Source organism: Chiloscyllium plagiosum, unplaced genomic scaffold (assembly GCF_037043375.1).
Source record: "Chiloscyllium plagiosum isolate Xiang-an unplaced genomic scaffold, Cpla_swu_hap1 HiC_scaffold_33, whole genome shotgun sequence".
Taxonomy (NCBI): domain Eukaryota; kingdom Metazoa; phylum Chordata; class Chondrichthyes; order Orectolobiformes; family Hemiscylliidae; genus Chiloscyllium; species Chiloscyllium plagiosum.
In genome coordinates, this window is record NW_028270171.1 from 2813069 (window position 1) to 2838796 (window position 25728).

Below are 25728 nucleotides of genomic sequence, written 5' to 3' on the forward strand. Positions count from 1 at the left end.
ATCGGTGTTGGGACCACAACTATTCATACATCACCACAGGAAGTAATTGATGCCAAAACATTGAATGCATTCAAGAAACAGCTAAATATATCACTTGGGGCAAATGGGATCAAAGTTCATGGGAGAAAGCAGGATTAGGCTATTGAGTTGGACAATCAGCCATAGTCGTGATGAATGGCAGAGCAGGCTTGAAGGACTGAAAAGCCTTCTCCTGCTCCTATCTTCTATGTTCCTATGTTTCTCTGTTATACATTAACGCTCCGGACAAAGGAACTGAGAGCAATGTTGCTATGTTTTCAGATCACACCAAGATAGGTGGAGGGACAAGTAGTATTCAGGAACTGGGGACGCTGCAGATGGACTTGGACAGGCTAGGAGAGTGGGCAAAAGATTGGCAGATGGAATACAATGTGGGGGAGTATGAGGTTATTCTCTTTGGTTGGAAGAATAGAGATGTAGACTATTTTCTAAATGGGGAAAGGGTTTGGAAATCCGAAGCACAAAGGAAATTGGGTGTCCGAGTTCAGAATTCTCCTAAGGTTAACATGCAGGTTCAGTTGGCAGTTAGGAAGGTAAATGTACTGTCAGCATTCATTTAAAGACAGCTAGAATAGAACAGCAGAGATGTACTGCTGAGGCTGTTTTAGGCTGTGGTCAGACCACATTTAAAATATTGTGAGTTGTTTTGTGCCCTGTATCTAAGGAAGGATGTGCTGGTAAAGGAGGGAGTCCAGAGGAGATTTACAACAATGGTCCCACGGATGAAGGGCTTCTCATGTGAGGAACGATTGAGGAATCTGGGTCTGTGCTCGATGGAAAAAGAACAAAACAACTCTCAGCACAGCACAGGAACGGGCCCTTTATTAACCTGTCTCACTAGGTTCAATGGTTTAATGTGTCTGGAACCCTAGATTTCTGTGTTCCTCCTCACAATTTCGATGCAGAGTTTCAAAGGAATCTGTGTCATCCATGTTCTTACAACTGAAGTCTCGCCCTCACTCTCACTCTCATTATCCTGAAATAGCAATGAGCTGTGTTTGGACCCTCACCAACTTTTCATTAATTTTATCCTTTTATCAATTTTGAATTATGGGCTGGAATTGATTGATGAGATTTGGAACAGCCTGTGGGAGAAGGAAAGGAACAGAACAAACAAGCCTTGTTTGTTTGTGAGGCCAGACCTGGAGGTTAATTGCAGGATGATCCTTGATTAAAGGCATTCCAACAGACACAGTGATCCTGGGAATAGCATTTGTTTAAACAGACAGAAGAGGCTGGCTATTAACATGGTCAGTATCTGGGAATTGATTCTGGCAAGTCCGGAAGAGACGTGATGTTCAAGCAGATGGCACATTTTGAATGATAACTGAGGTCTCGGGAAGAGATGATCAGTCAATCAGTGTGAAAGTACAACTATAATTGTTTCAGAACAAAAAACTCTGTTCTGAGAAGGGGTCACCAGACCTGAAACGTTAACTCTGATTTTGCTTCACAGACATTGCCAGACCTACTGAGCTTTTCCAGTTATTTTTGAATGATGTTTTCTGGGAGATAGTTCTGGGCTCCTGCTGAGACAGCATGCAGATATCCCTGCATAATCTTGTCAACCAATATCCGGAATCCACAGACTAGGAAGCTGAGTGGGAAATTTGCTCCTTTTCCCCGGGTGAACTCTGAATGTGACCCTGGCCAAACTTTCAGAAAATCAACCATGCAGCCCAAATAGATGCCTGTGAAGCAATGCAATTTGAAAGGTATTTAAATAATCTGTCCAAGAACAAAGTTCATCATCATCTCCTCAATACTGCCAAAACACCAGGTTTGATGTCACATACAGGATTTGTAATTTTGTTTCTGATTCCTGAGTCAAGTTGTTTCTGTAAACAGTGACCAACAGTGATCCCAGCACTGATCCCTGAGGAACACCACTTCCCACATTCCCCCCAGTCTGAGTAACATGCTTCAACCCCTACACTGTGTTTGCTGTTTTGTAACCAGCTTGCTCTCCATTCTGCTCCGAGGAGCAGGAAAATTGACATTTCGGGCAAAAGCCCTTCATCTGGGGTGGAGAGATAAATGGAAGTGGGGTGGGGCTGGGGAGAAGGTAGCCAAGAGTACAATAGGTGGATGGAGGTGGGGATGGAGGTGATAGGTCGAGTTTGTTTCAGGACATGGTTGAAGAGCTTCAGGGCACAGGAGATGACCTGGGGGTTGCAGTGAGAGAGAGACTCACTGAGATTCTTGTAGAGAGAGGAGGGGAACTTTTTCAAGGTAGGCATCCTTGCAAGAGGATTCGCAGTAAGATTAAAATCAACTAGGCAAAAGTGAGTCTAGACTCCGAACTTTGACTTTCCATCCAAGGCCAATGGATCCAAACAACTTCCCAGAATCATTCGTACAATCATTAATAGATTATGCAGCAGTGACTGTTAGAAATAGAGACAGATTAAAATACAAATATTGACACCTTGAGCCTCTGAGTGACTTGTTCTTTGTGCAGAATCTGGAACAGAAAGAAGAGATTTTCAGTTCCCCAATCCCAGGAGAGCCTCTGTGTCCCACTATCAGAATAGATTTAACCTGTCCCACCTGTTTTAATGATATTTAAATCTGTAACTGTGATGTGTTGTTGAAAGATGGGGATAAATACCTTCAGTATCAGGGACAGTCTCATTCTCCGCTGAGTCTGAAACAGAGGGAACAAGATTTCAGTCTCTGGACCACATGTTCCGATATCTGAATGGTTTTCACTCATCATCCTCCCATTGCAAACACCTCCCACACTCTGCACTCGGGCATGGGACAGTTCTGGATATGAGTTTAAACTGAATATCAGACCATTACTCAATGATCTTAACTATTTTATTCCAAAATTAATGGAGACTAAAAGAAGAAACTTAGAGAACAGTATTTTAACATCTGTCAGAGGGAAGTTATTGAAATTATTTGTTCGGATGTGAATCAGGACACTTGGGAAGGTCAGAATAATGCCAGCAGTGTTACTGTGTACATGGAGGATATGTAGCTATTGCGTCTGCACACCTTTCCAAATGACCAGCATGGCTTTGAGTACTGCCCCTGCCCTTTCCCCTTTGCCATGCATATTTTTGTCTATTGAAATAATCATCCCTTAAATGCTTTTGAGAGAGCCAACAAAGTCTTGAGACAGGGAAGTAATGATAACAAATTAATTGAAATGTATTGAGGCAGTAGTAAGCACTGTGGATAATGGGGAGGTGATGGATGTGCTGTCACTAGGATTCCAGAGGTATGTGATAAGATGCAGCATCAAAGGTCATTGTGGAAAGTATACGTTTATAATGAGGGCAGCATTGTGGCTCAGTGATCAGCACTGCTGTCTCAGAGCGCCAGGAACCCGGGTTCCATTCCACCCTGGGGCGACTATATGGAGTTTGTGCAGTCCCCCAGTGTCTGCATGGGCTTCCTTAGGTACTCCAATTCACTCCCACAGTGCAAAGATGGGTAGGATAGGACAATTAGAGCTTGTCAGAGTTCTTTGATGAAGTGACTAGGAAGGTTGATGAGGGCAGGGCGGTAGATGTAGTCTACATGGATTTCAGTAAGGCCTTTGATAAGGTTCCACATGGTAGGCTGCTCTGGAGGCTAGATCACATGGAATCCAGGAAAACCTGGAAAATTGGATATAAAATTGGCTTGATGGTAGGAAGTGGAGTGTAATAATGGAAAGATGGTTGTCGGACTGGAGACCTGTGACTAATGGAGAGTCTCAGCGGTGGGTGCTGAGCCCATTACTGTTTGTAATCTATATCATTGATTAGGATGAGAATGTACAAGGCATGATTAGTAAGTTTGCTGATGACGCTAAAATAGGCAGCATCGTGGACAGTGAGGAAGATTATCAGAACCTTGATCAGCTGGGAAGTGGGCTGAGAAATGGCAAATGGAGTTTAATATCGATAAGTGTGAGGTCTTGTATTTTGCAAAGGCCAATCAAGGTAGAAGTTTTATGGTGAATGGTAGGGCCTTAAGGAGTGTAGTGGAACAGAGGGACCTTGGAATTGAGATACACCATTCTCTGAAAGTGGAGTCCCAGGTAAACAGGGCAGTGAAGAAGTCTTTTGACAAATGGGCCGTCATCAGTCAGTGCACTGAGTATAGAGGTTGGGAAGTTATATTGCAGTTATACAGGAGTTAGTGAGGTCGTACTTGGAGTATTATATTCAGTTTTAGTCACCTTGCTATAGGAAGGATATTATTAAACTGGAAAGAGTGCAGAAGAAATTTACAAGGGTGTTGCCTGGACTCAATGGTCTGAGTTATAGTGAGAGGTTGGAAAAGTTAGGACTTTTTTCTTTAGAGCATAGAAGACTGGGGGGGGGGGACCATATAGAAGTATATAAGTTAATGAGAGGCATGGATAGGGTGAATGCACTTAGTCTTTTTCCCAGGGTTGGGGAATTGAGGACTGGAGGGCATGAGTTTAAGGTTAGAGGGGAAAGAATAAAAGGGGCTGCTTTTTCACACAGATGGTAGTATGCACATAGAATGAGTTGCCAGCAGACGTAGTTGAGGCAGGTACAATTAACAACATTTAAAAGGCATTTGGATTAATGCATGGATAGGAAAGGATTAGAAGGATATGGGCCAAGTGCAGGGAAATGTGGCTAACATGGATGGACATTTTGATCAGCATGGACCATTTTGGGCCAAAGGGATTACATCCATGCCATAGGACTCTAGATACAAGGCTAATCTGGGATGCCCTTTGGACAGTTTGAGCAGACCCGATGGACCTAATGACCTCTTTCTGCACTCTAGTGATTCTATGATCCTACATAGGAGGCAGCATACTGGGATGGATAGATTGTTGGCTAATGAACAGAACATATAGGGCCATCGTAAGTGGATCATTTCTGGTTGGTATGATGTAATGATGAGTGGTGTGCCATAGAGATCAGTGCTGGGACCTCATCTTATCACAATTTATAGAAAGGACTTGGTTGGAGGGAGGGATGATATGGTGATGAAATTCGCTGATGAGTTAAAAATGGATTGGAAAGGAAATTGTGAAGTGCACATAACAAAGGAAGAACAGGAAAAAGGGAGGCTAATCAGTTTGCAATGACTTGGCAAATGGAGTATAGTTGGGAAAACCTGAAATTGTCCATTTTGGCAGAAAAAAATGAAAGAATCACATTATGTAAACGGTGAGGATTTGCAGAAGGATCTGAGCATCTGCATGGAAAAATCAAAAAATGTTGGTGTGCCAGTATTGCAAGTAATTACGAAAGACAACACAATGCCCCTGCTTTTTGTGAAGGAAATTGAATACAAATGTCACATAAAAACCAAAATAAATTAGAGAAACAGCAGGTCTAGCAATATCTGTGGAGAGAGAAACAGAGTTAAAGCATTGAGTCCAGTATGAGTGTTCTCCAGAACTCCATTTCCCTCAATTCTATTTCTCTGTCCATAACTGCTGTCAGACCTGATGTATTTCTCCAGGACCTTCTATTTGCTGTTTTGTAACCAGCTTGTTCTCCATCCTGCTCCTTGTCCTCTGCCTCCACGTGTATTTGAATCATTTCAATAAAGAGCTTGTTAATCCTTATGAACCCAGCTCCCATTTATTAGTGCAGTCAATAATGCCCCACACACAGAGAGATCTACAAACCATCATCCTGTCCTGAAGCGATCACTTTGATTTTCCTTTCACTGCTTTCTTTGGAATCTGAAATGGAAACAGGTTTTTGATGATCAAATGGAAAATGAGTGTGAAATATTCACAATTGAAAAGTGTGTCCCTGTCACATGCTGCTTTGTTCTCACACTCACACATTGCAGCAGCCGCTGAATGGCTCAGCATTCCCATCACTTGAAGGGTCAGCTCAGGGTTGGATTGGGGTCGGCTCATTTCACCAGGAAACTGCAGGTTGAATCCTGGAGTCTCCAGAGTAGCGTGAGTCTCACTTCCTGCCCGGGGCTAAGAATGTCCCTAAGCTGCACTCTCTGGCCTCCTGGTTCTTCAGATACAGGAACAGTGAGCAAAGCACTGCTCCGTGCTCTGATCTTTGGCTTTCCATCCAAGACCTATGTATCGCCAGGTATGTCCTGACCTAAAAGAGAAGAAGAAATCCAGGCCAATTACCACCCCATTAGTCTATTCTCAATCATCAGTGATGGAAGGTGTCATCAACAGTGCTATCAAGCAGCACCAGCTCAGCAATAACCTGCTTAGTGATGCCCACTTTAGGTTCTGCCAGGACCACTCAGCTCCTGACCTCATTATACCCTTTGCTCAAATATGGAACAAGAGCTGAATTCCAGAGGTGAGGTGAGAGTGACAGCCCGTAACATCAAGGAGGCATTTGAGTGAGTGTGGCATCAAGGAGCCCAAGCAAAACTGGAATCAATCGGTATCGGGGGCAAACTCTCATCTCGTTGGAGTCAGGCTTGGCACGTAGGAAGATGGTTGTGGTTGTTGGAGATCAGTCATCTCAACTCCAGAACATCTCTGCAGGAGTTCCTCAGAGAACTGTCCTAGTCCCAACCATCTTCAGCTGCTTCAAAAATTACATTCCCTCCATCATAAAGTCACAAATGATTGCAGAATGCTCTGTCCCATTCATGACTCCTCAGATACTGATGCAGTCCATGTTCAAATGCAGCAAGACCTGGACAATATTCAGCCCTGGGCTGACAAATGCCTACTAATGTTCTCACCATACAAATGCAAGCTATTGACCTCTCCAATAAGGGAGAATCTAATCACCGCCCCTTGATATGCAATGCGGAATCCCCCACTATCAACAACTCTTGAAGTTACCATTGACCAGAAACTGGCCATGTAACTGACCATAACTCACCCCCATATAAATACACTGGCCTCAAGTCCAGGTCAGAGGCTAGGAATCCTGCAGTGAGTAACTCTCCTCCTGACTCCCCAAAGCCTGTCCACAATCCATAAGGCAAAAGTCAGGAATCTAATAGAATATTCCTCAGTCGCCATGCAGGACAAAGCAGCATGATTGATTGGTACCACATCCGCAAGCATTTACTCCCTCCATGCAGCTCAGTATTAGCAGTGTATACTATCTACAAGATTCACTGCAGAAATTCACTGAAGATCCTTAAACAGCATCTTCCAAACCCACAACAACTTCCATCTGGAAGGACAAAGGCAGGAAATACTTGGGAACACCACCATCTTCAAGTTTCCCTCCAAGCCACTCATCGTCCCGACTTGGAAATACATCGCTGCTCATTCAGTGTCACTGGTTCAAAATCCTGGAATTCCCTCCTGAATGGCATTGTGTGTCTTCCGACAGCACATGGACTACATTGGTTCAAGAAAGCAGCTCACCACCACCTTGTCAAGGGGCAACTAGGGACAGGAAATGAATGCTAGCCCAGCCAGTGACACCCATGTCCCACAAGAGAATTACATATTAAAAAAAAGTTAAAAATCTAAATCAATCTCCAGAGACGTTAATGGAATCATCAAAGGTTAGAACATAGAACACAGAACAGTACTGCACAGCAATGGGCTCTTCAGCCCAATTTGTTGTGCTGAACATGATATCAAATTAAAATAATCCCTTCTTCTTGCCCTTAGTCCATATCCCTCCAGTCTTTACATATTCTTGTGCTTATCTAAAAGTCCTGTAAATGCTCCTATCGTGTCTGTCTTCCCCACCACCCCTGGCAGTGTGTTTCAGATTCTTACTACTCTTAGTGGAAAAAAAACTTTCCCCTCACATCTCCTTTGAACTTTTCCCCTCTCACCTCAAATGCATGTCCCCTTGTATTAGAAGTTTCAACTCCAGGAAAAAAGATTCTGACAGTCAACCCTATCCATGCATCGCAACATTTTATAGACTTCTATCAACTCTCCCCTCAGCCTCCATCGCTCCAGATCCCATCAGGCCCTGGGGGTTTATCCAGCTTAATGCTCTTCAAGAGACCCAACACTACTGCTTTATTGCTCTCTTATTTATTCAGCAATTATTATCAAAATTGGGAAAGATTAAAATAGAAATGTATATACCTTCAAGTGACTCATTTTTTCTGAAGAATCTCAAACAGGAGGAAGAGAATTTCAGTTCCCCCATCCCAGGAAAGCTACTGTGCTTGAAATTGCTTCTCCTGAGAATTGGGTTTAATTTTCCCCTCACGCTCCTCACACACAAACTGAACTCTTGTCTAAAGTATGGAACACACACACTAGTTTTGGGTTTGGCCTGAAATTTCAATGGACGAACAGAGAGTTTGGAAAAAAAGGCATAGGAGATAGACTGACATTGGCTTGGAACTCAGCTCGAATCAATAAATCCGAGAATTGTTCACTCACTGGAGTTGTGGTTGTTTCTGTTCCACTTTCTAATCTCATCAGATCCTGAAACAGAAAGAAGAGAGTAAGTATTGTCCATTGAAGATTATACTTGAAAGAGAAAGATTTGAGAACTGATTATATCATTGATTTCACAGTAATCGGGGGTTGGGTGGGGTTTGGGGTGGAAGGGGCAGGGAGTGAGGAATTCTGTATGTCTCACACTGACCCCATGCTGACCTGAACTGGGTGATGGGTCCGGTTTGGTTTGGACTTTGCTCCTGAGACATCAACCCAGGATTCAAATAATTCAGGATCTCAATCCAGAGATTGAGCGGCACGGTGGCACAGTGGTTAGCACTGCTGCCTCACAGCGCCGGAGACCCGGTTCAATTCCCGCCTCAGGCGACTGACTGTGTGGAGTTTGCACATTCTCCCCATGTCTGCGTGGGTTTCCTCCGGGTGCTTCGGTTTCCTCCCACAGTCCAAAAATGTGCAGGTTAGGCGAGTTGGCCATGCTAAATTGCCCGTAGTGTTAGGTAAGGGGTAAATGGTAGGGGTATGGGTGAGTTGCGCTTCGGCGGGTCAGTGTGGACTTGTTGGGCCGAAGGGTCTGTTTCCACACTGTAATGTAATCTAAAACAAAAGATCTAGAGGGACTGTCCAGCTTTGCACCAGGATTGGATTGGAATCAAGTATCAGCAGACACGAACCCCACTTGGAAGAAACCGTGACCAATCAGACTGCGGTCTCTGGTTAATTCCTGACGCGGGATGATGTGATACTGAAATCTCTGTTAGATACCTGCTGTCTCTGCAGAGTGACTCTCCTTCTGGGAGGATCAGGGATAGAATGAAGAGAATTTCTGTTCTCCAATCCCAAGGTAGCATCTTGTCCCATTATCACAGTAAGTTTAATCTATCCTTCTTATTTGAATGATATTTAAACCTGTAACTGTGACCTATTGTTGAAAGTTGAGGAACATGGTGATGGGGTTGATATACTGCAGACTGACCAAGGCTCAGGACATTTTTAATACAACTGCTCAGCTTCTTAATTCTGTCAAAATGAACATCAATTGCATTGAATGATTTGCTATTTGTGAATTTATTAAGCTGTGTTATTGTTTTAATGAAATGTCTGTTTTAAAGCCCGAATTCCTATCTTCCACCTTGCAGTTTTCACTCGGATTTTTCCAGGCTTATGAGTAATTAATTTTCCTCCAGCTAAACACCTCACTCCCTTTATTCTGAAATCTCTGAATCCTGGAACTCCTTCCCTAACAGCACTGTAAACGGCCACAAACCGCACCAACAGTTGCAGTTCAAGAAGGCAGCTCACCACCACTTTCTCACGGGGCACCAGGGATGGGCAATAAATACAGGGCCCAGTTTGCAACACTCATGTCCCATGGAGAATATAAAGTTAATTTGGTAACAAAACAGAACATCTCGTGATGGTTCATCAATACTGATTAAGGCGCTCAGTTTGGTGTCACCAACCGTTTTGGAATTCTATTTCTGATTCCCAAGTCCAAGCTGTTTCCATAAATAGTGATCAACAGTGATCCCAGCACTGATCCCTGAGGAACACCAATTCCCGCCAGTCTGAGTTAAGCACTTGAACCCCTACTCTGTTTTTGCTGTTTTGTAACCAGCTTGCTCTCAATAATGCCCCACACAGATAGATCTACAAACCGTCATCTCGTCCTGACGTGATCACTTGGATTTTCCTTTCTTTGCTTTCTTTGGAATCTGAAATGGAAACGGGTTTTTGATAATCAAATGGAAAATGAGTGTGAAATTTTCACAATTGAAAAGTGTGTCCCATCACATGTTGCTTTTTGCTCACACTCACACATTGCAGCAGCCACTGAATGGCTCAGCTCACCATGAGCCGCATTCCCATCACTCAAAGGGCCAGCTCAGGGTTGGATTGAGGTCAGCTCATTTCACCAGGAAACTGCGGGTAGAATCCCGGAGTCTCCAGGGTAAATGTGAGTGTCCCTCCCTGCCCGGGGCTGAGATTGTCTCTAAGCCGCACTCTCTGGCCTCCTGGCTCTTCAGATACAGGAACAATAAGCCAAGCACTGACTCTGGGCTCTGAGCTTTGGCTTTCCATCCAATGCCAATGGATCCAAACAGCTTCCCAGAATCATTTGTACAATCATCAATAGATTATTCAGCAATAATTGTTCGAAACAGGCTCGGATTACAATTGAAATATCACTCTATGGAGCCTCCAAATAACTTGCTCTTTGTGCAAAATCTGGATTAGAGTAAAGAGATTTTCAGTTCCCCAATCCCAGGAGGGCCTCTGTGCCCCATTGTCAGAATAGTTTCAGCCTGTCCCTCCTGTTTTAATGCTATTTAAATCTGTAACTGTGACATGTTGTTGAAAGATGGTGATAAATACCTTTAGTATCAGGTGCACTCTCATTCTGCGCTGAATCTGAAACAGAGGTAACAGGATTTCAGTTGGAATGGACCACACATTCCAATATCCAAACGGTTTCCAATGATTCCCCCTCTCACTGTAAACACCGCCCACACTCAGCACTTGGGTAGCCCTTGATTATTTCAGTTGGATACACTGGTGGTGATCTTTCAGGAATCACTGGTGTTGGGGTCGTCCCAGATGACTGGAAAATGGCAAATGTAACATCCATTGTTAAGAAGGGAGGGAGGCAGAAGACAGGAAACTATAAGCCAATTAACCTGTCCACAGACATTGGAATGATGTTAGAGTCCACTATCAAGGATGAGATTGTGGAATACTTGGAAGTGCATGGTAAAATAGAGCTGAGACAGCATGGTTTTGTCAAGGTAAGGTCATGCCTGACAAATAGTTTACAATTCTTTGAGAAGGTAATGTGCATGTTAGATTCAGTAGAACCAGTGGACATATTGCACTTAAGGCCTCTGAGCAGATGATGCATAGCAGGCTGGTAAATAAGAGGCCATAGTGTTAGGGGTAAGATATTGGCATGGATAGAGGAATGGCAGACTGGCAGAATGCACAGGATCTTTTTCAGGATGGCAGCTGGTGACCCGCGCAGGGGGCCGTGCTCGGACCATAACTGTTCACATTATATATTAACAATGGGTAACAGAACTGAGGACATTGTTGTTAGGTTTTCAGATGACACCAAAGATCGGTAGAGGGGAGGTAGTGTTGAGGAATTGGGAAGGCTGCAAAATGAATGACTCTAGGAGAGTGGACAAAGAAGTGGCAGATGGGATACAATGTAGGAAAGTAGGAGGTTATGCCATTAGGTAGGATGAATACGTAGATTACTTTTGTAAATGGGGAAAGGATTGGGAAATCTAAAGCACAAAGGGACTTGGGAGTCCGAGTTCTAGATTCGCAAAAGGTTAACACACAGGTTCTGTTGGCATTTAAGAAAGCAAAAACAATGTTAGCATTAATTTCAAGACAGCTAGAATACTAGAGCAGTGGTGTCCTGCTGAAGCTATATAAGGCTCTGGTCAAACCACACTTGAAATATGAAAGCGGTTTTTGGCCCCGTATCTAAGGAAGGGTGTCCTGGTATTGCAGGAAGTCCAGAAGAAATTTACAACAATGGTCCCATGGATGAAGGACTTGTCAAACAAGGAATGGTTGAGGAATCTGGGTCTGTGCTCGATGGACAAAGAACTGATCAACTCTCAGCACAGCACAGGAACAGACCCTTTATTAACCTGTCTCAATAGGTTCAATGGTTTAATGTGTCTGAAATCCCAGATCTCTGTGTTGCTCCATGGAATTTTAATTCAGCATTATAATGGAATCTGTGTCATCCATATTCTTACACATAAAGTCTCAACCCTCACTCTCATCATCCTGAAATAGAAATGACCTGTGTTAGAACCCTCACCAATTTTTCATTATTTTTTAATCTTTTATTAATTTTGAATTATGGGCTGGAATTGACTGGTGGAATTAGGAACAGAACAAATAAGCTTTGTTTGTTTGTGAGGCCAGACCTGCAGGTAAATTGCAGGGTGATTCTTGATGAAAGGCATTCCAACAGACACAGTGATCCTGGGAAGAGCATTGCGTTTAAACAGATGGCAGAGGTTGGCTATTAACAAAGTCAGTATCTGGGAATTGGTTCTGGCAAGTCTGGAAGAGACTTGATGTTCAAGCAGATGGCACATTTTGAATGGTTACTGTGGTCTCAGGAAGAGATAATCAGATTATCTGTGTGAAAACAGATTTTGAATTGCTTTTGAACTACGTTTTCTGGAAGATGGTTCTGGGTTGCTCCTGAGACAATGGGCAGGTTGGAAAGCTCCTGCCTAATCTGCTCCACAGCTTCTGGAATCCCACAGAGTAGGAAGCTGAGTTCGAAATATCGCTGCTTTTCTCATGGGTGAACTCAGAAGATGGCCCTGATCAACATTTTAGAAATATAATCAAGCAGTCCATATAAATGCCTGTGAAACAATATAATCTGAAATGTATTTCAATAATCTAGCCAAGAACAAAGGCTATGACCATGTCCTCAACACAAACAAAACACCCAGTTTGATGTCACCAACAGGTTTAGAATCTATTTCTGATCTCAGCACGGATCCTGGAGAAACACCACTTCCCACATTTCCCCCACTCTGAGTAAGTCACTTAAAGCACTAGTCTGAGTTTGCTGTTTTGTAACCAGCTTGCTCTCCATTCTGCTCCTTGTCTCCTGGCTCCGTGTGTATATGAATGATTTCACTAAAGAGCTTGTTAATCCTCATGGACCCAGCTCCCATATGTTAGTGTAGTGAATAATGTCCCACACAGAGAGATCTACAAACCATCATCTTGCCCTGAAGCGATCATTTTGATTTTCCTTTCGCCGCTTTCTTTGGAATCTGAAATGGAAACAGTTGACAAACAATGGCAGATTGAAACAGAAATATAGATAGCTTGAGCCTCTGAGTGACTCATTTTGTTTTCCAGAGAACCTAGAATAGAAAGAAGGGTATTTTGGTTCTCCAATCCCAGGAGATTGTGTTCCATTATCAGAATAGATATAAACCTGTCCCTCCTGTTTTAATGATATTTAAATCTGTAACGGTGATGTGTTATTGAAAGATGGGGATAAATACCTTTAGTATCAGGTGCACTCTCATTCTCTGCTGAGTCTGAAACAGAGAGATCAGGATTTCAGTTTCCAAACCACACGTTCCAATATCTGTATGGTTTTCAATTATCCCCCTCCCACTGCAAACAACACCCCTCCCAACCATCCAACACTCAGCACTGGAGCACAGGACAGCTCCAGAACAGAGCTTTAGTTGGAAATGTCCAAGATATTTAGAGAAAGGAAGGAGGCCATGCAATCCAATACACTCTGCTGATTTTTACAATTTGTTGTAAACACTCTTCATTTCATGCAAATCTGTCAAAACAATTGACCTCAGCCTCTCTCTCTCTGGGAGTGAGTTCCATATTCCCATCGTTCTCTGAATAAACACATTTCTCTGAATTCTGTCTTGCATTTATTACAGAAAGTGTTGTATTTGATGTTTCCACAGGAACAGATATCAAGCCCCTGTCACCATATTAAGGTGTAATTTGTTGGATGAGTCCTCAGTCAGGTCACATTTTAGTCCTTAGTCTCTCAGCTACAATCTTCATTGAGCCTCTGAAGCTGGGTCCTGACTTTGTCCTGTTTTGTTATTGCACCCATCCACGTCTGCATCACTCCTCATTATTATCCAGCCCCTGTTCCTCACTTCATGGTATGTCCCAGGTTTTTGTTCGATAGAACAAAGCCAATCTCACAACTGGTTTGTAGATCCTTCTTTTCACTTTCAGTGAACCTTTCCTGTCAAATAATGTTCCCCAGAACCTCCTCCGAATCCTCCAGACCAGATTGAACCCATTGTTTAACTTTCATTTCTCTGTTTCCATCTCATGGCAACACAGGCCCCAATGACATGAAGCTGTTGATTTAGTGCCAGTCTGCTCCCAGAATCTTCACTCTGAAGCTCTTTCCTCGGCTCAAACTGACCGTCCATCAAGTGTGCCGTCGGTCTCCTGATTATCATCGCCCTGTCACCCGGAGCTTGCCTCCTCTTCTCCAGATGTTCACATGTTTCCCTCATCCCTACTATACAGCTCCATCGACTGGGCAGCTGGTTTGTGATGGAAAGTGATGCCAACAGCATGGGTTCAATTCCTCCACCAATTCCTCCTCCTCAAAGTCTCCCCTTGTCTTTGAATTGGTGACTCTTAGGTTAACAACCTTCAGTCATTTCTCTGTAACAAGGGAGCAGACCATGGATCCTCTGCTCTCAAATACAAAATTGCAAAATCACTGCAATATGAAGTTTGTCCCCAGATTGGTGTCACCAACAAATTCGAAAATTGTATTTCTGATTCCTTAGACCAAGTTGTTTCTATAAATGTTGACCAACAGTGATCCCAGCACAGATCCCCCCCCTCAGTCTGAGTAATGAGCTTCAACCCCCATTCTGTGTTAGCTATTTGTAATCAGCTTGCTCTCCATCCTGCTCCTTGTCCCCTGTCTCCACGTGTATTTGAGTCATTTCAATAAAGACCCAGCTCCCATATATTAGTGCAGTCGGTAATGCCCCACACAGAGAGATCTACAAACTATCATCTTGTCCTGAAGTGATCACTTTGATTTTCCTTTCTCTACTTTCTTTAGAATCTGAAATGGAAACAGGTTTTTGATGACCAAATGGAAAATGAGTGTAAAATGTTCACAATTGAAAAGTGTGTCCTTGTCACATGTTTGCTTTTTGCTCACACTCAGCAGCCGCTGAATGGCTCAGCTCACCATGAGCTGCATTCCCATCACTCAAAGGGCCAGCTCAGGGTTGGATTGGGGTCAGCTAATTTCACCAGGAAGCTACGGGTTGAATCCCGGAGTTTCCAGGGTGAGGGAGAATCTCACTTTCTGCCCAGGGCTGAGATTGTCCCTCTGGCCTCCTTGCTCTTTAGATATAGGAACAGTGAGCTGAGAACTGACTCTGGGCTCTGAGCTTTAGTTTTCCATCCAAGGTCAATGGCTCCAAACACCTTCCCAGAATAATTAGTACAATCATCAATAGATTATTCAGCAGTGATAGTTAGAAACAGGGACACATTAAAACAGACATATGGATTCCTTGAGCCTCTGATTGATTTGTTCTTTGTTCAGAATCTGGAATAAAGAGATTTACAGTTCTCCAATCCAAGGAGAGCCTTTGTGTCCCATTATCAGAATAGTTTAAACTGTCCCTCCAGTTTTAATGATATTTAAATCTGTAACTGTAACGTATTGTTGAAATATGGGGATAAATACCTTTAACATCCGGCTCACTCTCATTCTCCACTGAGTCTGAAACAGAGGAAACAGGATTTCAGGTTCCAGACTCCATATTCCAATATCTGAATGGCTTTCAATGATTCCTGTCTCACTGTAAACACACCCCACACTCAGCACTTGGGCAGGGGACAACTCCTGTTTGTTTCAATTAGATACATTGGTCGTGATCTTTAAGGAATCACTGGAATCTGGAAGAGTCCCAGAGGACTGGAAAATGGCAAATATAACCTTGCTGTTTAGGAAAGGAGGCAGAAGACAGGAAACTATAGGCCACTTAGCCTGACCTTGATTGTTGCTAAGAGTTTGGAGTCCATTATTAAGGATGAGTTTGCAGATTATTTAGAAATGCTTGGTAACATAGGGCTGAGTTTAGCATAGTTTCATCGAGGGGCGGACATGCCTGGCAAATCTGTTAGAATTCTTTGAGCAAGTTAGACAAAGGAGAGCCAATGGACATGATGTGTTTGCATTTCCAGAAGGACTTGGACAAGGTGTTGCACAGGAGGCTGCTCCATCAGATAAGAGTCTATGGTGTCAGGGACAAAGTACTGGCATGAACAGAGGATTGGCTGACTAGCAGAAGGCAGAGCATCAGGAGAAAGGGGTCTTTTTCAGGATGGCAGCTGGTGACTGGTGGAGTTCCATAGAGGTCCGTGTTGGGACCACAACTATCCATGTTATACAGTAACAATCTGGAGGAAGGAACTGAGAGCATTGTTGTTAGGTTTTCAGATGACACAAAGATTTATGGAGGGACAGGTTGTGTTGAGGAGTGAGGAGACTGCAGAAGGGCTTCACAGGCTGAGAGTGTGGGCAAAGAAGTGGCAGATGGAATACAATGTGGGCAAGTGTGAGGTTATGCTCTTTGGTTAGAATTCAGACATAGAGTATTTTATAAATGGGGTAAGGTTTTAGAAATCTGATACACAAAGTGACTTTGAAGTCTTAGTTCAGGATTTGCTTGAGTTTGACATGCAGGTTCGGTTGACAGTTAGGTCGACAAATACAATGTTAGCATTAATTTCGAGAGGGTTAGAATACAAGAGCAGTGAAGCACTGCTGAGGCTGTATAAGGCTCTGGTCAGAACACATTTGGAATATTGTGAGCAATTTTAGGTCCCATATCTAAGGAATGATGTGCTGGCCTTGGAGGGGGTCCAGGACAAGAATGATCTCAGGGATGAACAGCTTGTCATACAAGGAACGGTTGAGGAATCTGGGTCTGTGCTCAGTGGACAAAGAACAGAACAATTCATAGTACAGCACAGGATCAGACCCTTCGGCCCAACAAGCCTACGCGACACATGAAGCCTTTGTAAGCTAAAATCCTTCTGCTTCTATGTGGTCCATATCCTTTATTCCCTGCTTATTGATGCACCTGTCAAAGTTACTATTGTATCTTGTCTACCATGTCATCTGGCAGCATATTCCAGACACTTACCAGCCTCTGTGTAAGATTCTTGTCCCTCACATCTCCTTTAAACTTACTCCCTTTTACCTTAAACCTATGTCCCCTAATAATTGACATTTCTACCCTGGGAAAGAGACTCTGACTATCCACTCTATCCATAACTCTCATCATTTTGTAAACTTCTATCAGGTTGCCCCCTCATCTTCCAACATGTCAGTGAAAACAAACCAAACTTGTCCAATCTCTCCTCACAGCTAATACCCTCCAAATCAGGCAACATCCTGGTAAGCCATTTCTGTACCCTCTCCAAAGCCTCCACATCCTTCTAGTAGTGTGACAAGTTTAGAAGGATGGTGGGAATATCAGATGAAAACTTACAGAATACTGAGAGGTCTGGATATAGTGGATGTGAACAAGATGTGTTATCTGTCGCTTTCCTCCAACTTTCCCTCTGTCCCAATATCTAAATGAAAGATATCTTTTCCTAGGAATCTCTAAACTCCCAATACTTTCTGTCAAAATGCACAACCTCACGTTGACCTTGACAGAAAATCATTTAACAATTACATCCCGTGTTTAGTAATATCTTATAGTCGAGCAGCAGTCTCCTCCATATTAAATAATCAAAAATTTGATGTCGCCAACCGAGGATGAAATTATGTATCTGATGACCAAGACCAACTTGTTCCTGTAAATGGTGGCCAACAGTGATCCCAGCACTGATCCCTAAGGAACACCACATTCACACGAGTCTGAGTAAGTCACTTTAACCACTAATCTGTGTTTGCTCGGGTCTCGCTCTCCAGAACAGGAGAGGCCGAGCAAAGTTTTAGAAGGTAAGGAGAAGAGAGCGGACAGAGGGCACGGAGGTTGTTGTGTGCTCAGGGAGTTGTGCACAAGGTTACCGCCGCCATCTAGGTTGGTAAGATGTCAAGCTGAGTGGTGTGCCACAGGGATTAGTATTAGGACCTGAAGTTTTCACAATTTATTGAAAGAACCTGGATGGAGGGATCAAAGATACGGTGACTAAATTCAATGCTGAGTTAAAATTGGCAGGAAAGGAAGTTGTGAAGTGAACATAACAATGAAGGAAAAAACGGATAAAGGGAAGTTAATGATTGCGCAAAGACCAGGTAAGTAGAATATCGTTGGGAAATTGTTCATTTTGGTCGAAAAAAATAAGAAAGAAGCGCATGATGTAGATGGTCAGAGATTGCAGAGCTCTGTGATGCAGAGGGATCTGGGTTTCCATGTAGATACATTTTTAAAAATATAGGTGTGTGAATACAGCAAGTAATAAGGAAAGAGGACACAATGTCCCTGTTTATTGGGAGGGAAATTGAACATGTTAGGATAATTAGCAAAAAATATTGGAGAAATTCAGCAGGTGTGGCAATATCTGTGGTGAGAGAAACCGAGCTGAAGTGCTGATTCAAGTCTGACTGTTCTTCGGTATCCTGTTTCCCGCAATTCTATTTCTCTGTCCATAACTCAGCAGGGAAATGGGAACCTGAGGTACCATTACATAGGAGGATGAGAGTAAGGAGGACATGGACAGGATTTTATGATCACAGGCACATGCTGGCAGTCAGCAAAGCTGGTTTGAGGTGTGTCTACTTCAACACCAGAAGTATCTGAAATAAGGTAGGTGAGCTTACAGCAAAGGCAGGTGCCTGAGACTTCGATGTTGTGCCATTTTGGAGACATGGCTAGAGCAGAGTTGGGAATGGATGCTGCAGGTTTCAAGATTTAGATCTCTCATCAAGAACAGAGGGAGGTGTGGCCTTGTTAGTCAAGGACAGTATAACAGAGGCTGAAAAAACTTTTGACAAGGATTTGTCTACTGAGGTGATATGGGCTGAGGTTTAGAAACAGGACAGGAAAGGTCACACTGCTGGGAGTTTATATAGACCTCTGCAGAATTCCAAGGATGTGGAGGAGAGGATCGGCAAAACTATTCTGGGTAGGAGTGAAAGGAACAGGGTGGTCATTATGGGGTCTTTAACTTCCCCAACATTAACTGGAAATGCTATAACTATAGTACGTTGGATGGATCAATTTTTGTCCAATGTGTGCGGGAGGGTTTTCTGACACGAAGGGCCAAGAAGAGGGGAGGCCACATTGCATATGGTGCTTGGTAACGAACCAGGCCAGGTGTTTGATTTAGTGGTAGGTGAGCACTTTGGAGAGAGTGACTGTAATTCGGTTATGTTTATATTAGCAATGGAAATGGATAGGTACATGCCACAGGGCAAGAGTAATGAATGGGGGAAGGGAAATTATAATGCGATTATGCAAGACAGGATGCATAGAATGAGCTAGCAAAATGCAGGGGGTGAGGACAATTAATGTGGAGCTGGTTTAAGGAACAGATATTGCATATCCTTGATAAGCATGTCCCTGTCAGGCAGGGAGGAAGTAATAAGGTGATGGAACTGTGGTTTACTAAAGAAATTGCATCGCTTGTTAATCGGAAGAAGGAGGCTTATGTGACGTTGAGACAAGGTGGTTCAGATGAGGCGATGGAGCATTACAGATTAGCAAGGAAGGATTTAAAGAGAGAGTCAAGAGAAAGGAGAGGACATGAGCAGTCTTTAGCAGGTAAAATAAAGGAGAACCCTAAAGCTTTCTGTACATATGAGGAATAAAAGGATGACTGGGGTAGGAATAGTGTCAGTCAAAGGCAGAAGTGGGAAGTGTATGTGGACCCTGAGGAGATCGGAGAGGTGCTAAACAAATATTTCTGATCTGTTTTTCACTCAGGAAAAGCAGAATATTGTAAAGGAGATATTAGACTGGAAAGAATCAAGGTTAGTAAGGAGGAGGTGTTATCAATTCTGGAAGGAGTGAAAGTAGACAAGTCCCCTGGGCCAGATGGGATTTACCCAAGGATTCTCTGGGAAGCTAGGGAGGAGATGTTGGAGCCTTTGGCTTTGATCTTGGAATCGTCATTGTCTACAGGTTTAGTTCCAGAGGACTGGAGGATTGCAAATATTGTGTTCTTATTCAAGAAGGGCAGTAGAGATGACCCAGGTAATTATAGACCAGTGAGCCTTACATCTGTTGTAAGAAAATGTTTGGAAAGGATTATAAGAGATAGGATTCATAATCATCTAGCGAGCAACATTTTGATTGCAGATAGTCAACATGGTTTTGTCAAGGGCAGGTCATGTCTCATAAACCTCATTGAGTTTTTTGAGAAGGTGACCAAGCATGTGGATGAGGGTAGGGCAGTTGATGTGGTGTACATGGACTTCAGTAAAAGCTGAAATTATGTATCTGATGACCAAGACCAAATTGTTTCTGTAAATGGTGGCCAACAGTGATCCCAGCACTGATCCCTGAGGAACACCACTTCCCACATTCCCACCAGTCTGAGTAAGTCACTTTAACCATTACTCTGTGTTTGCTGTTTTGTAACCAGCTTGCTCTCCATCCTGCTCCTTGTCCCCTGCCTCCACATGTGTTTGAATCATTTCAATAAAGAGCTTGTTAATCCTCATGGACCCAGCTCCCATTTATTAGCGCACCCAATAATGCCCCATACAGAAAAATCTACAAACCATCATCTAGTCCTGAAGCAACCACTTTGATTTTCCTTTCTTTGCTTTCTTTGGAATCTGAAATGGAAACAGGTTTTTGATGACCAAATGGAAAATGAGTGTGAAATGTTCACAATTGAAAAGTGAGCTGAGTACGGACTCTGGGCTCTGAGCTTTGGCTTTCTATCCAAGGCCAATGGATCCAAACAGCTTCCCAGAATCATTTGTACAATCATCAATAGATTATTAAGCCATGATTGTTAGAAACAGGGACAGATTAAATTAGAAATATTGATACCTTGAGCCTCTGGATGACTTGCTCTTTGTGCAGAATCTGGAATCAAAAGAAGAGGTTTCAGTTCCCCAGTTCCAGGAGAGCCTCTGTGTCCTATTATCAGAATAGGTTTAAACCTGTCCCTCCTGTTTTACTGATATTTAAATCTGTAATTGTGACATGTTGTTGAAAGATAGGGATGAATACCTTTCACATCAGGTGCACTCTCATTCTCTGCTGAGTCTGAAACAGAAGGAACAGGATTTCAGTTTCCAGAGCACACACTTTCTGATCACTGACTGGTTTTCAATGATTCCCCCCTCCCTCTGCAAGCACCCTCCACACTCAGCACTTGGGCAGGGAACAACACCAGACATGAGTTATAGATGAATATTCAACCATTATTTAATAAATTTAACTATTTTATTACAAAATTAATGAAACTAAAAGCAGAAAGTTAGGTGACAGTATCTTAATATGTCAGAGGGAAGTTGTTGGAAATAATTATTTAAAACATGAAAGTAGGACACTTGGAAAAAGGTGTTACTGTGTAAATGGAGGATATCCAGACACCTCTCCAAATGACTATCATGACTTCGAGTGTTTCTCCTGCCTTTTCCCCTTTGCCTTGCACATTTTTTCTGTTGGAATAATCATCCTTTGAATGCTTTAGGAAGAGTCAATAAAGACTTGAGACAGGGAAATCATGTTTAACAAATTATTTGGTGTGTATTGAGGGAGAACCATGAGCTGTGGATAATGGGGAGGTGCTGGATGTGCTGTTACTGGGATTCAGAGGCAGGTGATAAGCTGCAACATCAAAGGTCATTGTGGAAAATAAAACCTCATGATGAGGGTTGCACTCCTATTGCAGTGGGTTAGCACTGCTGCCTCACAGCACCATGGACCTGGCTTCGATTCCACCTTGTGGCAACTGTCTGCATGGAGTTTGCACAATCCCTTCCCCCATGTCTGCAAGGGTTTCTGCTGGGTGCTCCAGTGTCCTCCCAAGTAAGATTAGCCATATTAAATACGGGGATAGGGTTGCATGCGCTTTGGACAGTTGGTGCAAATCTGATAGCCCAAATGGCCTCTTTGTGCACATGAGGGATTCCAAGAAGAAAGTACAATACTGGGATAGGTGGACAATTTGCTAAAGAACAGGAAATGGAGGGTTGGCATAAATCATCATCATCAGCAGTCTCTCGCAGATGAGGAAGACTCTCTTCCACTCTCAGGGTGAGTCTGTAGGTGGCTGTACAGACCGATGGGGCGACCACAGGCTCTATTACACTTGAGGCAAGTGGTGGTCACAGGAAGGGAGTGGGTGATTGGGCCATTGGGGTGGCAGTGTTCTCCTTTTGCTGTTTTCACCTGCCTTCAATTTTTTTTCCTGATAGCAAGTCTCAAGATGCTTGACTCCTTCCCGGATACTTCCCCTCCACTTTGGATAGTCTTGGGCCAGTGATTCCCAGGTGTCTGTGAATGTTGCACTTTGCCAATGAGGCCTTGAGGGTATCACTGAAGCACTTCTTCTGTCCACCTAGGGCTTGCCTGACATTTTGGGTCTGGGAGTAGAGTACCTGCTTGGAAAGTCTCATATTGGTCATGTGGATGACGTTCCCAGCCCATTGCATCCGAACAAGGGTGTTCAGTGCTTCAACAATGGGGGTGTGGGTGAGGTTGGAGATGCTTGTGTTGCTGCAACGTTAGTACCAATGGATTTGTAGGATCTTGCACAGGCAGGTTTGGTGTTACTGCGCCAGCACCTTGAGGTGTCTGCTGTAGACAGTTCATGTCTCAGAGCCATTTTGGAGGGCAGTACCCACAACAGCTCTGTATACCATGATCTTGGTGTTGGATCTTGTTATCCTCCAACACCCTTTTTCTCAGGCGGTTGAAGGCTGCAGTAGCACACTGGAGGTAATGCTGGATCACTTCATCAATATCTGCTTTGGTCAACAGGACACTTTCGAGGTATTGGAAGTGGTCAATATTCTCTAAGACTTCCCCATGGACCTTGATGATTGGGTGTTTGCTTCATAATGCCAGACCAGCTTGATGGAAGACTTTCATCTTGACAATACTAAAGGTGAGACCCCTGCTTTCGCAGACCTCCATAAAGGTGCTGACGATGATCTGGAGTACACACACAAGCATCATCTGTGTACTGCAGCTCGACGCCACTGGTTGGGGTGACTTCACTTTTGGCTTGAAGGCAGCAGAGGTTGAATAATTTCCTGTGGTTCTGTAAGTTAGCTCCACTCCAATGGGGAGCATGTTGGTGATGAGGTGAAGCATTGCAGTGAGATGGATTGAGAACAGTGTTGGGGCTGTGATGCAGCACTGCATGATACCAGTCTGAACGGGGAAGAGTTTGGTGGTGGAGCCAATTGTCATTACCACAACTTCCATGTTATCGTGGAGCAGGCAAAGGATGATGGCAAACTTCATAGTGCAACCAAAGCAGAGAAGGATGCTCCATAGTGCTTCAGGATTCACCATGTCAAAGGCCTTTGTACCACGTACACAGGTATGTTCTTTTCTCTGCATTTCTCCTGCTTCTGTTGTGTGGTGTAAATCATGTACATTGTACCCCACCATGGCCAAATGTCACACTGCTATTGCAGAAGGAGTTCTGCAGCCACATGGAGGAGATAGCAGAAGAGGACCTTGGCAGCAACGAAATTCCCCTGTAGTTGCCAGAGTCAGACTTGTGACCTTTTTGGAAAATAAGCACGATTGTGACATCTCGGAGCTCTCTCGGACATTCTCCTCCTTCCAGATAAGGCAGGTAGGGCATGTAGCTTCAGTAGGAGCTCTTCACCCCCACACTTCAATGCCTCGGTGGGAATACTATCTGCTCCAACAGTCTTGTTGCTCTTAAGCTGGTGGATGACCCTCTCTACTTCATGCAAGGCTGGGTGTTGCTGAGCTTCTGATGTGCAGAATGCTGTGTTCAAGAATGCTCAGATCAATGACAGAGCACTGGTTGAGGAAGTCTCTGAAGTGCTCCTCCCAGCATTTTCGAATGGCTTCTTTATCTTTGATAAGAGTCGTTCCATCCTTGGCAGAGCAGAGAGGTGATTGCCTTGAGTGTTTGGTCCACATGTAGTCTTGACAACACAGAAGAAACCATACATGTCAATGTTGTCAGCCATTTGTTGGAGCTCCAGTGCTTTCTCCACTCACCACCTGTTCTTTAGGTCGTGGGTTTGTTGTTGTTCCTCAGCTTTCAGTTGTCTGTAGGCCTGCCTTTTTTCTTCTGATGCAGTTGCTGTTTTACACCCAGAAATGCCATATGATTCTGGCTTAATAGTTCCTGGACATCATGATCATTCTCATCAAACCAGCCTTAGTGTTTCCTGGTTGAGTGGCCGACCGAGGTTTTGCAGGCATTGATGATCACGGTCTTAAGGGCGTACCAGAGACTGTTGGGATCCTGCAACTCGGTGTAGCTGAGGACCACTAGGGTTTTGGAGAGAAGTTGGTTTGCTGAAGTTATTTTTTCTGGGCCTTTAAGTTTCTCAATGTTAAACTTTTTGCAGCATTGCTTCTGTTTTCTCTGCTATGGCAGGACTATGTTTATGTTGATCCTGGCTCAGATCAGGCGATAGCCTGTACAGCAGTCATTGCGTCCTGTCTTGGTACGTGTGATTTTAATGTCTTTCCGATCCCTCGCTCTGACGATGATGTAGTAAAGGAGGTGCCTGTGTTTGTAGCATGGGCGCTGTCATGTTATACTGTATTTATTCCTTTGGCATAACAGTGTGTTGATGATGAGGATTGTGGCATTTTTTGAAAGGTGTGGTGCTAAAAAAGCACAGCAGGTCAGGCAGCATCCAAGTAGCAGATGAGTCATCGTTTCGGGCATAAGCCCTTCATTAGGAACGTGATGAAGGGCTTATGCCCGAAATGTTGACTCTCCTGCTCCTCAGTTGCTGCCTGACCTACTGTGTTTTTCCAGCACCACACCTTTTGACTCTGACTCTTCAGCATCCTCACTTTCTCCTTCGGGGCATTTGGTCAGGAGGTGCCACTGGAATTTTGCTTCCCAATTCCCTCTTTCCTGATTACCTTGCTGCAAAGGTCTGCACTTTTGTCGAATCATGCGTTGAAATTTATGAGAATGATTAGTTTGTCCACTGCAGGAACCTGTAAGAGAGATTGGTCAAGGCTGGAGCAGAATTTCTCCTTGTCCTCAGCTGCTGCATCAAGCATTAGTGCATATCCACTGAATACTGTGACATATTGGTTGCGAGCAAGGGTGAATCAGAGTATCATGAGCCGTCACACTTATTCCGCAAGGGGAGTCTCTGAGTTGGTCAGCCAACTCCATGGATATAATACCCTTCTTTGGCCTTGCCTTTCCAGAAAAAGGTGTAACAATCACCTTGCTCTCGAGCTGTCCTTCCTCTGCCTGCTAGGTTTCATTCCGGTCAGCGATGCCAATATTATAGTGACTGAGTTCCTGAGCAATGATGGCAGTATGGTGTTCTAGTCTGTATCTGGAGGGACTGTCTATAAGGGTAGTGATGTTCCAATTCCTGAACTTCATCCTCAGCCTGTCTGAGAGGTCTTTTAACATGAGGAAACCATTGCACACTGGTTACCGCACAGGCTTAGCATCACAAGGTCTTGGTCCAGTGGTAAGGGGTGTCCAAGATAATGGGAAACCAGGCACTTGATTTGTCTTAGACTGCTTGCAGTGGAGTGCAGTTAAACAGTTTGGCACTGGGTAGCACCTCATGCTGGGTTATTGCGAGGTCTGATGTGAGGAGAGTAGGAAGAAGGGGAGAGAACGAGAAGGACAGAGCAGTTGCTGTCATTGTGCTGGTTATTCTCAGTCTGTAACTGTGGAAC

At 43.8% G+C, this 25728-nt stretch overlaps 1 protein-coding gene across 6 annotated transcripts in view; it reads right to left on the reverse strand.

The window, feature by feature from the left end:
• The window catches only part of LOC122542090 (uncharacterized), a 164394-nt gene that overhangs the window by 116337 nt on the left and 22329 nt on the right, over positions 1–25728 (reverse strand). For all 6 annotated transcript variants that reach the window (XM_087978196.1, XM_087978195.1, XM_087978201.1 and 3 more), the window contains exons 7-18: positions 21073–21108; positions 20890–20925; positions 20613–20669; positions 15615–15650; positions 13408–13443; positions 13114–13170; positions 10727–10762; positions 10009–10065; positions 8333–8377; positions 5657–5713; positions 2651–2686; positions 2468–2503 (exon numbers count right to left, since the gene is read on the reverse strand). In XM_087978196.1, coding sequence (XP_087834322.1) covers positions 2468–2503; positions 2651–2686; positions 5657–5713; positions 8333–8377; positions 10009–10065; positions 10727–10762; positions 13114–13170; positions 13408–13443; positions 15615–15650; positions 20613–20669; positions 20890–20925; positions 21073–21108 — 525 coding nt within the window. The remainder of the gene's footprint in view (positions 1–2467; positions 2504–2650; positions 2687–5656; positions 5714–8332; positions 8378–10008; positions 10066–10726; positions 10763–13113; positions 13171–13407; positions 13444–15614; positions 15651–20612; positions 20670–20889; positions 20926–21072; positions 21109–25728) is intronic.